The sequence below is a fragment of the Zootoca vivipara genome, chromosome 9, assembly GCF_965207765.1.
Source record: "Zootoca vivipara chromosome 9, rZooViv2.hap1.1, whole genome shotgun sequence".
NCBI classification, from domain to species: Eukaryota; Metazoa; Chordata; class Lepidosauria; order Squamata; family Lacertidae; genus Zootoca; species Zootoca vivipara.
Genome location: NC_142592.1, coordinates 44091629 through 44105104, shown reverse-complemented (window position 1 = coordinate 44105104; position 13476 = coordinate 44091629). Strand labels below are relative to the sequence as shown.

General features: G+C 44.9%; 1 protein-coding gene across 1 annotated transcript in view; it reads left to right on the top strand.

Moving 5' to 3' along the window:
* Positions 1-4187: 4187 nt before the first annotated feature.
* The window catches only part of SH3BP1 (SH3 domain binding protein 1), a 37498-nt gene continuing 28209 nt past the window's right edge, over positions 4188-13476 (top strand). The window contains exon 1 of the mRNA XM_088652096.1: positions 4188-4805. Within this exon, the coding sequence (XP_088508222.1) occupies positions 4744-4805 (62 nt within the window). The 5' untranslated portion in view covers positions 4188-4743. The remainder of the gene's footprint in view (positions 4806-13476) is intronic.

The following is a 13476-nucleotide window of genomic DNA, read 5'->3' as shown; positions in this document are numbered from 1 at the left end:
ACATACCTACATTGCAGGGGGTTGGAATAGATGACCCCTGTGGTCCCTTCCAGCGCTACAGTTCTATGATTCTGAATACCAGTTGCTGGCAATCACAGGTAGATGGAGTGCTGTTGCCTTCTATGTCCCACTTTCTGGCTTTCTACAAGCGTCTGGTTGGCCACTGTGAGGCCAGAAGGCTGGATTAGAGGGGCCATTTATCCTATTAGAGGACTCTGAGCCCCAGCAACCATTTCCAGTCATCCCGGCTTCTGTTCCTCTATCTCAATTCCTGTTTCAGTGCCAGGAACATCCAATGTGACATTAAGTTACGAATATGGCAACCACCGTTGGCTCCTTGTTTTTGTTAGGGTTGCGATGGTGCGATGATCTCCTCAAGAGTCAGATTGAAGTATTTCTGCATTTGTGGAGGCGTGGAGTTGCTACCAAAACTAACCAAGGCATTAACTCTGGAAAATGTCACCTCCTCTTCCTCCTCCTCCTGCCGGCAAGCTTGGTGTCAGCTCAAACTTGTAGGCTTGTCGTTTGTGGCCGAGTCTGCTGTGTGCATGCGAAGAGCTCACACTTCCTCTTCTTCCCCACTTCCCACTCCTTTTGCAGGGGCCTCTGCAGCAATAATTGCTGCTATATGTTGCAGAGCTGGATTCAGCAGTGGTTGTGGAGGTCAGAAGGTGCAGCTGGATGTCTTGTTTGGGGACATAATACTGCGCCCATCTCCAGCTTAGGAGCTGTCTTGAAGATCTTTTCTTGCAAACTCTTCTTACAATAAGAGTCCAAAATCTGCTGCAGTCTCTAGACAGCACAAATCTTGTGTTCCATTCCTTGCAACGGCCCTCTAATCGAAATGGCACTACTATTGTCAGCTTGAATCCTCTGCAGTACAGTAGACTTCCCGCACAAATCTTAGTTTGGGTTACAAAAAGGGAAGCTGGAAATTAATCATAATTTGCATTGTAGTGGTAGTGTAGTAGTAATTTATTATGGTCATTCCTTTTTTGCAATATTTATTACTATTTCAACTTATATCCCAACCTTCCTCCCAAAGGAGCCTAAGGAAACGACTTGTGTGGCTTCTCCAGGTGATGGGGTAACCTCAAAGCCTGCATAGCCCTAGCTCAACAGATGGGTACCAGTACTCTGTACAAGATGGAAACAAAACACTGATAGCAGTTCTAACCTAGCCCAGCTAATAGATAAATTTAGCAGGCGTGAGAATGCAACCTTTTTAGCAGCCGGCCTGAGGCAGTTCTTTCCTCCTCTCCTTTCTCATTTACAATTATAGAACTTTTATCTCTCGATGTGCGCACTCTGACCACATCCTCACCTTAATTTTCCCACTTCTCAGTAACTTCATGCACTTTGTCCCCTATAATTCTTTGCCTGCCTGGGCTTTCTCTGCAACCAGTGACTTGCAAACGGCTGCAAATTGAGAGGCTGCTGACAGAGTTGGTGGGGTGAAGGTGGGGGTGCTGGGGGTTTAGAGCACAACAGTCATTTCCATCCAGGGTGTGCTTAGGAAGGTTACTGCACATTTCAGAAGACCTAATGTCGCCTCGTTGAGCACTGCTCCCTGCATCATCGCTCCAGATCTCATGGCACCACGTGGTTGAGGTCCAGCTCCCAAACGATCATGTGAACTGCCTCGATGGACAAAGCAATAGGTGTCCAAAAATTGGGGGGTGGGAATTGTTTGAGGAAGCGATGTCAGGACTTTGGGGCAGATGCCCAGGACTCCACTCAGCAAAAGGAGCAAGATGCATCAGGGCTCGCTTCCCACATTTTGAACTAATTCACATTACCATTTAAAGGTGTGTACGCACTACATGATAATAGGCATTCAACACTGGGTGCCAGGCACCTCTTCGGGGTCCTGGGAACATGACACAATCCCCATATTGCCACTGTGGAGTATTGGTTGGAGTGTTGGACTAGGACCCGGGAAACCAGGGTTTGGATCCCAAGCCAGCCGTGAAGCACACTGGGTGGCGCTGGCCTAGCCGCTGTCTCTCAGCCTAACCTACCTCACAGGATAAAATTGTGAAGGGTGAAACATTTATCCTGCCTTAAGCTCCTTGGAGGGAAAGGCCGTACAGTGGTACCTTGGTTTACGAACATTCCAGAAGTCCGTTCTTAAACCAAAGCGTTCTTAAACCAAGGCACGCTTTCCCATAGCAGCGGGGGACTCAATTTACAAATTGAACACACTCAACATGTCCTGCTTCCAAGACAAAGTTCACAAACCAAAACACCTACTTCCGGGTTTGCAGCGTTCTTAATCCAAGTTGTTCATAAACTAAGCTGTTCCTAAACCAAGGTATCGCTGTATATGCCACTGTAAAAAAAAAGCAGAGACATCACCTTGCTGACGAAAGGTCCGTATAGTTAAAGCTATGGTTTTCCCAGTAGTGATGTATGGAAGCGAGAGCTGGACCATAAAGAAGGCTGATCGCCGAAGAATTTATGCTTTTGAATTATGGTGCTGGAGGAGACTCTTGAGAGTCCCATGGACTGCAAGAAGATCAAATCTATCCATTCTTAAGGAAATCAGCCCTGGGTGCCCACTGGAAGGACAGATCGTGAAGCTGAGGCTCCAATACTTTGGCCACCTCATGAGAAGAGAAGAATCCTTGGAAAAGACCCTGATGTTGGGAAAGATGGAGGGCACTAGGAGAAGGGGACGGCAGAGGACGAGATGGTTGGACAGTGTTCTCGAAGCTATGAACATGAGTTTGACCAAACTACAGGAGGCAGTGCAAGACAGGAGTGCCTGGCATGCTCTGGTCCATGGGGTCACGAAGAGTCAGACACGACTAAACGACTAAACAACAACAACAACCACTGTATATACATGTAAGAAATAAAAATGAATAAATATAAAGTGCCTTCTGCTGGAACAATTATAATCTGTTTAGTACTGAGAATGTTCTTCTCAAGAACTTCCTGCCTACATACATGCGCAGAGGTTTCCCAGGGCTCGGCCATTCGTCCTCACCATGCTTAACTTGGGTATGAATGAAACAGGCAAAATAGGAAGCCGCACAGTAACTTAAGTCATCTCTGTATAAAAATATGTACCTTGGATCTCAAATGCCTTGGCTCCCAAAAAAATTGGCTCCCAAACGATCAAAACCCAGAAGTGAGTGTCCTGGTTTTCGAACGATTTTCGGAAGCCGAACATTTGGCACTGCTTCCGATTGGCTGCAGGACTCTCCCGCAGCCTATCAGTAGCCACGCCTTGGTTTTCGAATGGTTTCAGGAGTTGGGCGGACTCCCGAAATGCATTCTGTTCGAGAACCAAGGTACGACTGTAGATCTTCTGCATTCTGCGACGCATATGCAGAAACCCACCAGTTTTCAGCCCCTCTCTTTCGAAAGCAAAATGTTTTGTTTTTTAAGGCAAGGAAGCTATGGTAATGCTATTTGAGGGGAGGCGAATAGAGAACACTGTTGCACGTGAAAACATTCCCACTTATGTGCACAGACAACACAGATGGTAAATGAAATCATGTGAAGGTGTGTACAGTTCCAAACCACTGTGTAGTACTGTGGAAAAATGACCCTTGTGCATTCCAAAGGCTACATGTGTTACAATTCAGCAATTTCACGTTGCAGTTTTCCTTTGCTCCAGGAAAGGAAATTGCTCCTCTGGAAAACAGCATTGAACGTTGTGTGCATGTTTTATGGAAGAGCACACAGTCTTAAGAAGTTGGTCTGGTCTGCAGTATTGTGCGTGCAGGATGCAATTAGATACTTCAGAGACAGGCAGGACAGAGTATTAGTATTTATAATTGCACATTGTAACGTATGGTGCCCAGGGCTGAACGAGCAAGGAGCTGTTGCACATTGCTAGCTTTGCTACCCCAAAATCCTTTGTTTACTCCACCTTGCCATGAATGCTGGTTGGGCCAACCTGAGAAAGACCCTCTCTGGGCCTCTGCTGCAAAAGCTACACCCCCAGCCATCCTCCTGAGTTCATGCAACTTTATCAGCCAACCGTCTTCCTCACCCCAAACCTCAAGCTTCATTTCAGCGTCCCCCCACGCTGTCAAGCGTAAGCTGAGCCAGAGAGAGAGAGAGAGAGAAAGTAGGAAGTGCTACAGAACGAGCCCTTGCAGCATAAAGGCTTGTTCTGCCTTGTTGCATGTTTGCTGTAATAATATTTCCCCTTTAAGGCTTGGCTGAGGTTATTTTTATTTTTTCTCTCTCTTTTGGCGGGGTGGTGACAGGAACTGAGAGCAGCAGCAGCAGTAGATCTTACCTGATCTCAGCATCTGCAAGAGGTGGTGGTGGCGGAGGCAAGAGAGAAAGAGGCAAGTTGCTGCAGAGAAAGTGTGAGAGGACTGGGAAGGACTTGAAACTTAGGGAGGAAAAGAAGGTGGAGAAACACTGAAGATTGCGAGTGAAGGATATCGGAAGAAAGATCGGAAGAAAGGGAAATAAGAGGAAATCAGGGAGGGGGAGGAGGAGGAAGTAGAAATGGGAAGAGAAGAGTGAAGTCAGAGAGAGAGAGAGAGAGAGAGAGAGAGAGAGAGAGAGAGAGAGAGAGAGAGAGAGAGAATAAAATAAGACCAGAGAATGACAAGGAAGTGACAGGAATAAGCCTGCTGACAGGAGGAGAAGGAGGAGGTGGAGAGAATCATCGATGGCAACAAGTGCGAGTGGCTTTTGCTGAAGAGGAGGAGGGAAAGAACACCCAGCTGGCTTTTGGTCATTGTGGTGGGACTGCGTTATCTTTCCCTCAAGATGATGAAGAGACAGTTCAATCGGATGCGGCAGCAGCTCAGTCACCCCAGCATTGGCGGACGGTAAGGAGGACTAGCTCCTTGGCTTGATAATTGGCAGGACCCACCCTTTAGGCAGTGTACAGGTTAGGCCCTCTGGACTTTGCACAAGAACCCGAGTGAGGCAGATGAAAAAAACTTGTAAATTGGGCTCAGATGGTGCCTCGCTGGGCAGTAGCTGCTTCCGAAAACTTGACTGCTGGAAAGCTCTGAGCACGTGGTGACATGCTCTTACCCCCTCCTTTCTTGATTTATCAGGAAGTTTATTTAGCAGATTAGAGGCGACCACATTTCCATGCCACTATCTGGAACCATTGTTGGTTGGTTTTTTGTTATATAATATATATATATATATAGAGAGAGAGAGATCAATAACTTTTGGGTTTTCCTTTAAAAAGCTCGACCCTACCCTTGCCTGAATCTTCCTTTGTCAGGGATGGAGAACCCGTGGTCTTCTCTTAATACTATTGGGCTCCAGCATGGCCCAAAGGTCAGGGAACTGTAGCCCACAATTGTGGGGGAAGGGTGGCACAGGTACCTTTAGAACTCATTCAAAGCACATGTAATTCCCTCAAAAAATTCTGGGCGCTGCATTTTTGGAAAGCTGGAATTCCCAGCAACCCTCAACAAACTGCAGTGCTCCGAATTCTTTGAGGCAGGGAAATGTGTTTTGAACGTGCTTTTAAAGTGAGCACACAGCCAAAGTAAAGGGCCACCACTTTCACAACCAGTGGGCCACCAGTGGCAGGATAGATGAGCATATAACTAGTGACCAGGCCACTCAACAAGCTCTGCCTGTAACCACTGAAAGATCACTAAGGAGCCAGAACAAGAGAGCCCAGGTGGTGATGCCCAGGTGAGACTCCAACCCCTCACCCCAAAGCATAAAATGCTATGGAACTGGGGCCCCAGGTACATGTTCAGGGTCAGTCAACAATCCAGCCTCTCCTGCTTTTATTCTCTGCTGCATCACCCTGCCATCTTCCCCACCCTGGTGTCCTCCAGATGTTCTGAACTACAGCTCCCATCTGCCCCAGCCAGCATGTGGAACAAGTGCTATGTCCCTGAGATCAGAGTGTACTGTGTGTACTCCGTAAAGTGTGCTTATTTCTGCAGGAAATAGGCGCAAGGAAGCTATGTAAGGCACTAGAGCACTGGACTCCAGCTTTTGGGGGGGGGCAATCTGAGTTCTCAGCCACATTTGCCCCTTGGGTGACCTTGGGCCACTCATGCATACTCACGCCTAACCTGCTGCACAGAGAATAAAGTGAGGTAATCCACATCCATGAATGCCATGCTCAGCTCACCAGAGGAAGGGTGGAGTACAAATCTGAAGAAAAATAGTAACAGCCATGTTCACTCTGGTTCAACTCAGCAAGCCCTCTGGGTTTTGTTTTCTTGTTTCTTGGGTTGTTGCTTTTTTGGTGTGTTTTTTTTTAAAAAAAATTATCCAGATACTTCTAACCCTATTTTTTACATTTCACGCAGCTCTAGGCTCTTTTGGGTGGAAGGGCAGGATATAAATTTAATATACGAACATGCTCTTTCTTTTAAATGAAAGCTGAGGTTCTCGGTTGGGTTCTGCTCTTGTGTGGAATTCCAGCAATTCATATATCCCTGCCTATGAGAAAGAAGCGGAGAGCTGTAGGGATTTGCTTTTCAGCAACTCAGGCCACTCCCTCAAGCTGCCCTGAGCCCGGTTCTGTCTGGGGAGGGCAGGGTATAAATAAAAATGTATTATTATTATTATTATTATTATTATTATTATTATTATTATTATTATTATTATTATTATGTACCTGGTGTCAATGGAAGGCCCATGTCTTCCATTTTGCTTTGTGGTGTTGGATATCAAGTATATCTTGGGCGGGGGGGGGGATCTGTAGATATGCAGCCTTTAGACCAGGTAGTATCTGCTAACGGCATACCCTCCAACATCCCATAATGATAATTTTACTATTTATACCCCACACATCTTATTGGGTTGCCCCAGCCACTCTAGGCAGCTCCCAGCATATATAAAAACACAATAAAACATCAAACATTTAAAAACTTCCCTATACAGGATTGCCTTATGACAGTTTGGGGGATTGATAACTCCATACCTTCCAACATTTCTCCAATGAAAACAGGGACATCCTAAGGAAAAGTAAGACCTTGCAGGATCAAATCAGAAACCGGGACAGCTTCTCTAAATTAGGGATGTCCCTGGAAAATAGGGACACTTGGAGGGTCTGTAACTGTAGGTTGTTGATAATAATAATAATAATAATAATAATAATAATAATAATAATAATAATAATTTATTTATACCCCACCCATCTGGCTGGGCTTCCCCTGCCACTCTGGGCGGCTTCCAACAAACATTAAAATACATCACATATCACAGATTAAAAACTTCCCTAAACAGGGGTGCCTTTAGGTATTTTCTAAATGTCAGGTAGTTGTTTATGTCTCTGACCTCTGATGGGAGGGTGTTCCACAGGGCGGGTGCCACTCTGACTAGTTCCCTGTAACTTGGCTTCTCGCAACGAGGGAACCGTCAGAAGGCCCTCGGTGCTGGACCTCAGTGTCCGGGCAGAACAATGGGGGTGGAGACGCACCTTCAGGTATACTGGACCGAGGCCATTTAGGGCTTTAAAGGTCAGCACCAACACTTTGAAGAAAGGGATCAATAGCTGTCGCTGTTTCAGCTAACCACTTTGTGGAGCAGAGGGTTCAAAGGCCCTATAAGTTAGGCTATTACCATTACCAGTATCATTAATCTGTACAGTGTACTAGTTAGAGTGTTGGACTTGGATCTGGAAGACCAGGGTTCAAATCCCCACTCAACCACAAAGTTCAGCGGGTGACCTTGGGCCAGTCTCTCATTTATTTACTTATTAAATTTATATTCCACCTTTCATCCGTGGATCATAAAACCCCCCACATGACATAATGCAAGGGTTGCTGTGAGGATGAAACAGCAAGCAGGAAAACTATGTATTCCACTTTCAGTTCCCTGGATGAAAGGTAGAATATAAATGCAATACACACGCAGGTATTGCAGATATCTTAATCAAAACATAATTAAACATTCCTTCCAGTAGCACTTTAGAGACCAACTAAGTTGTCATTGGTATGAGCTTTCATTGGTCTCTAAGGTGCTACTGGAAGGAATTTTTTTTTTCCGACTGTGTTTTCATGATCTGTAAATAACATTTTTAAAAAAATAGGATTGGCTTGATCATGTATGGCTAACATGTCTCCCTCCAGATGTTGCTGGGCTCCCATCAGCCCCATCCATTATGACTACAGTGATCAGGGATGATGGAAATTGTAGTTCAACATCATCTATCTAGAGTAGGCACCCCCAAACTCGGCCCTCAAGATGTTTTGGGACTACAGTTCCCATCATCCCTGATGTTGAATAGTGGGTAAGAAGGATGAAGACACAGCTCTCAAAACAACCAGCTCTTTATTCTAGCTCTGAGTCCAGACTGAACAGTAGCTTAGCCAACTGGCTTATATAGTACTCAGTAACTTGCAACAGTAACAAACTTCCCCTACCTACCCAATCCATGAACAGCACTCTCAATCTTTCATTTGCATGTTGTGGACCTGAGTGAGAACTGCAGCCACATTGGGCAGGGTAAGAACTGCAGCCACAGTGGCCAGGAGTACTGTACTGCAGTTAACTTAATACATAACACCTGACCACTGGTCCTATTAGCTAGGGGTGATGGGAGTTGTAGTCCCAAAACATCTGGAGGGCCGAGTTTGGGGATGCCTGATCTAGAGAGCCATAGGTTCCCCATCCTGGAACCTGAGGCCTGACTCTTTTGTTGTGTTTTTGAGTTGCCTGCCTGGCCCCACTCAGTGAGTCCATTGCTGGCTTAAAATGCAGCAAGGTCATTCTTTTCTCAATTTGGACTGAAGCTAGTTTGGCGGGAAACACATCAAACGCAGGATTTCATAAGAAACAAGAGGATAGATATGGATTGTGGCCAGGGTTGTGTGTACACCACTTCCCAAACCACTGGGTGGTGAGTCATTGGCAGTGTGTGCACAACAACCCACAGCTGGATAGGATTAGAACTCTGGAATCCCAGTGCTGAGAAAAGTATGTACTCCGCTAGTCAGTAGGAATGGGGGAGGAATTTGGTTCACTTCTCATTTAAAGGCAAACCTTCCTAATCAGAGCTTTCTGAAACAATCTGAGAGCCTAAACACAGCTGTCCTTCAAAATTCACACCTCTCTGAATTTTGCAGCGTGAACCTCCAGCCAAGAAATGTGTATAAAAATGCACATACAAGTACTAGCTTACAGTGTGCACAAAAATGTATCTATTAGTGAAACTAACATTAAAATTGCTTTGCAAAAATATGTTTGTTAGGAAGAACTACATACAAAAAAATTGTATATTTGGAGAAATTCACACTAAAACACTGGTGGATTTTCACGAGGACTTTGTTCTTTTGTTTTAAATCCAAACTGATATGAAAATTTGGAGAACTGAGCTTAAGACTGGAGAAACGAGAAACCGAAGTTGAAAGATTTGCCCACCTCAACTAAACAGACCAAAAGTGGTTTGATGGAGACAGGAAGTTTCTCAACGAGTAGAAGATCCTTTCTCTGTTTTATTTTTCCCCCTGGTCATGCCCAGCCTCTACCATCCCCTGCTCTACTTTTGAAAGCACAAGGAATGACATAAGCAGCAGGGCTGGGCTCCTGGGTGTTGCAGAGCTGATTTTCCAGTCTTCCCTGTCTAGTTGTGATGTGAAGGTTGAATTTAGTTGTTACTCATCTCACTCCAGGCTGAGTGAGGAGGAAAATCTTTTGCAGAGCAAGTAGTTACTCACATCAGCCGCATTCGCAAGAGAGATTTAAATACATTGCTGCATGGGGGGGGGGGAACTACACTTACTATATTGTGCTTTCTGTTTTCACCCTCCTATGTATCAGCAAAGGAGTAAGAAGAACCCTCAAAGTGAGGACAATAGGGCAGATGCAGACTTGGATTAAATCAACAAGATTTAAGGCATGATTACTAACTTTCCACGTTCAGTTTCCATGGAGCCTAAGCGCAACCTAGCGTGTAAAACTCCACACACCCCTTAAACTTTTCAGCCTAAATTAATATCTTCAGAGCTTTATAGTTTGCTTTTTAATGTACAACTATAGTTCCTTATATCTATGCTTTAAAACGTTGGAGCCATCTTAGATCCACGGCAATATCTCTCTATAACTGTAAGAAAAAATCAGTCTAGATTGGCAACATTAAATTAGAATAATTACCAACTACACACTTCACCGTTAAAATACAAAAACAAACTGTGTTTTTTGATAGAGTGTACATCAATTCAACTGTTTTTAATGGCTCCCTCCTACTTTCTAGCCCACTTTAGAAACATTCACTCGCAAGTGCTGTATTTGAATAGATTTTGATACACTTGTATCCTGTCGATGTGTGCATATTACATATAATCCAAATAAATATACATAAACCCCCCCAAACAAGTGATATAGACCTTGCTAAATTCATTGCTACAACAGTTCCTTCTGTTCCCTGACTGCATGCATACAGGACATTTAAAGCACACACACCCCAAAAAATGATAATGGGAACTGTAGCTTACCCTCCCTGACAGAGCTACAATTCACAACATTCTTAACAAACTATGTTTCCCAGTATTCTTTGGAGAGAGGGAATGTACTTGAAATATATGCATGGTATGCACAGCTTCTGTCTCCCCCCCCCCCTCAATTGATGGTTTCCTGTTCTTTCACAGCAGAAAGCATTTCAAAGGCCTGCTCCACACTTCACATCCTCTGGTGCGCTTGGGTCCTTCAGCTAAAGCTGGATCTGCTCTGCAGTTGCTTAACATTAAGGGTTTATCTACACAGCACAGACAACACTGGTTTAACAGTCACTTCTCCTCAGGAAACCTGAGTAGGGGATTCAGTGAGAATTTCTAGATTTCTAGAAATTTGGAGAGAAAGGGAAGGAATACACCTCTGCTTGCTTTCCCAACACTATGCAGAATTTTATAAACCTTGATCAAGTGTCCCTCTTTCCTTACTGCCTCTTCCCTAAATTTAAAAGCCTCAGATGGATTAAATTCTCCTCATAGACAAGTTGTTCCAGCCCACTGATCAGTTGGATGCCCAGTTCCGCCCCTTCCCAGCTCTACAACATCCTTTTTGATTTGTGGCAACCAGAATGTGAACACACCAAACATATAAAGTATCTGGGTTGCCAGATTTCAAAATGTGACACAAAAGTTTTTGAGCTTTTTTTTTTTTTGGCCAAAGTTGTTGAGCTTCCTTTGCAAATTCTCCCAACAAAATATTTTTTCCCCTGTTAGTGAATAGTAGAAGGGGATGTGAAGGGAGAAATGCAAACTGCAGAGGAATTCCTAGGTTTGCCTATGCAAAAGGATCTGGCCACGCTTTGTTGTTGTTTAGTCGTTTAGTCGTGTCCGACTCTTCGTGACCCCATGGACCATAGCACGCCAGGCACTCCTATCTTCCACTGCCTCCCGCAGTTTGGTCAAACTCATGTTCGTAGCTTCGAGAACACTGTCCAACCATCTTGTCCTCTGTCGTCCCCTTCTCCTAGTGCCCTCAATCCCCTTCACCCCTTCTGGCCACGCTAGGGCCATTAAAAAACAACATAAGGCCATTTGAAGAATGGTCCTTCCCCCCTGTCCTGAGGTGTGAACAGAGACAGGAGATTTGGAAGGTTGCCAAGGTAACTGTGTGATGTCACAGGAAGAGTTGGCGGGCCTTTGGCACAACTAAGAAAATGGCAAAACAATCTTGGCTGACTGGCTGGAGGCAGCTGGAGAGAGATGCTGCACTTCTGTGGGGAACAAGCCCCTCTTGAGATGACCATGCTGTAAGACAGGGTTAAGCAAACCTTTTCAGCAGGGGGGCAGTCCACTGGGTAAGCAAACCACTGTCCCTCAGACCTTGTGGGGGGCCAGAACTATACTTTGAAAAAAAGTGAACAAATTCATATGCCCCACAAATAACCCAGAGATGCATTTTAAATAAAAGGATGCATTCTACTCATGTAAAAACACTATGCAGGCCCCACAAATAACCCAGAGATGCATTTTAAATAAAAGGACACATTCTACTCATGTAAAAACATGCTGATTCCCAGACCATCCATGGGCCGGATTTAGAAGGCGATTGGGCCGCATCCGGCCCCCGGGCCTTAGTTTGGGGACCCTGCTGTAAGATCTGCACTCCCTCTCCATAAATTAAGGGTGTAAATATGTGTCATTAAACCATATTTCTAAAGGCATGCCAGTGTTGGGTTCTTTTTCTAATAATAACAAGCATGGAATTTACCTTTTCAGCCGCTGCTGCACGCAGGGTTGGCATTTTCATTTCTGTTCTTAGCGCTCTGTCAAAACTCTTACCACCACCTGAGACTTCATTAGCACGTTCATGATGTTAGGAATTTTTGCTCCTATGTACATCATGTACATGTACAGAGTCTAGGGCTAGCTGATCAGAAGGTCGGCGGTTCGAATCCCTGCGACGGGGTGAGCTTCCGTTCTCGGTCCCAGCTCCTGCCAACCTAGCAGTTCGAAAGCACATCAAAGTGCAAGTAGATAAATAGGTACCGCTCCAAGCGGGAAGGTAAACGGTGTTTCCGTGCGCTGCTCTGGTTCGCCAGAAGCGCTTTGTCATGTTGGCCACATGATCCAGAAGCTGTACGCTGGCTCCCTCGGCCAATAATGCGAGATGAGCGCAGCAACCCCAGAGTCGGTCATGACTGGACCTAATGGTCAGGGGTCCCTTTACCTTTACATCATGTAAGTGCTTCTAGACAGAAGTTTATGGTGCAATTGGTGTTCCTTACATATGCAAGCTTCTGAAGTTTCCACATGAAATTCTAGCATATTTTTTGCCCATTTCATCCAGATTTACCCTGCCTGGGGGTAATCCAAAAAGAAATCATCATCATCATCATTATCAAACAAACCAAACCAGCAGTGCTGTTGCCAATGGCCTGATTACAATATTTATCTTTCTATAAACACCCTTATTTATTTCCCTGTCTCCATGTTTGAAGCAACAGGTTTTCAACAAGCCTTCATTTAATATGTGGAATAGGATGCAAACGAAGTGTTTTAGATCTCTAATTGTCTCAGAAGTGGAAAGTGAGGTGAGGAAGAGAGAGCAAGTTTAATGTTAAGTTACAAACCACAGGAATTACTTCCCCTGCTGCAAATGCAGGATTCCCATGGTGGGAAGGAAGGGCCTTGTAAACATTTAAATCCTGGGAGCTTTTGTCTCCTTATCAGCCTTTCCGCTGCCTCAGCAGCTTCTTCAGCAATGTCATAATAATAATAATTTGTTTTTTGTACCCCACCCATCTGACTGGATTGTCCCAGCCATTCTCTTTAACTTTATCATGGAGTCTCTATGCAAACGCTCTTTGAACTGTGTCACACACCTCAGTATTGCTGAGAGTTCCTCTTCCCCTACCCTTCATTCTGGGTGCAGCCTTGTTCCTGAAAGGAGAAGATCCTGAATTGCATTCTTTCCCCCTGTGTAAGTGTAACCCCATGACAGACTAAGTACAGGTAGTAGGTAGAGGCGGAGCTACATGTCTGAGATTTCCTCTGTTGACAAGTGATGCTGAATAATCTACCCTTGGAGACAACTGGTTTGTAGTTCCTCTGTTTCTAGGCT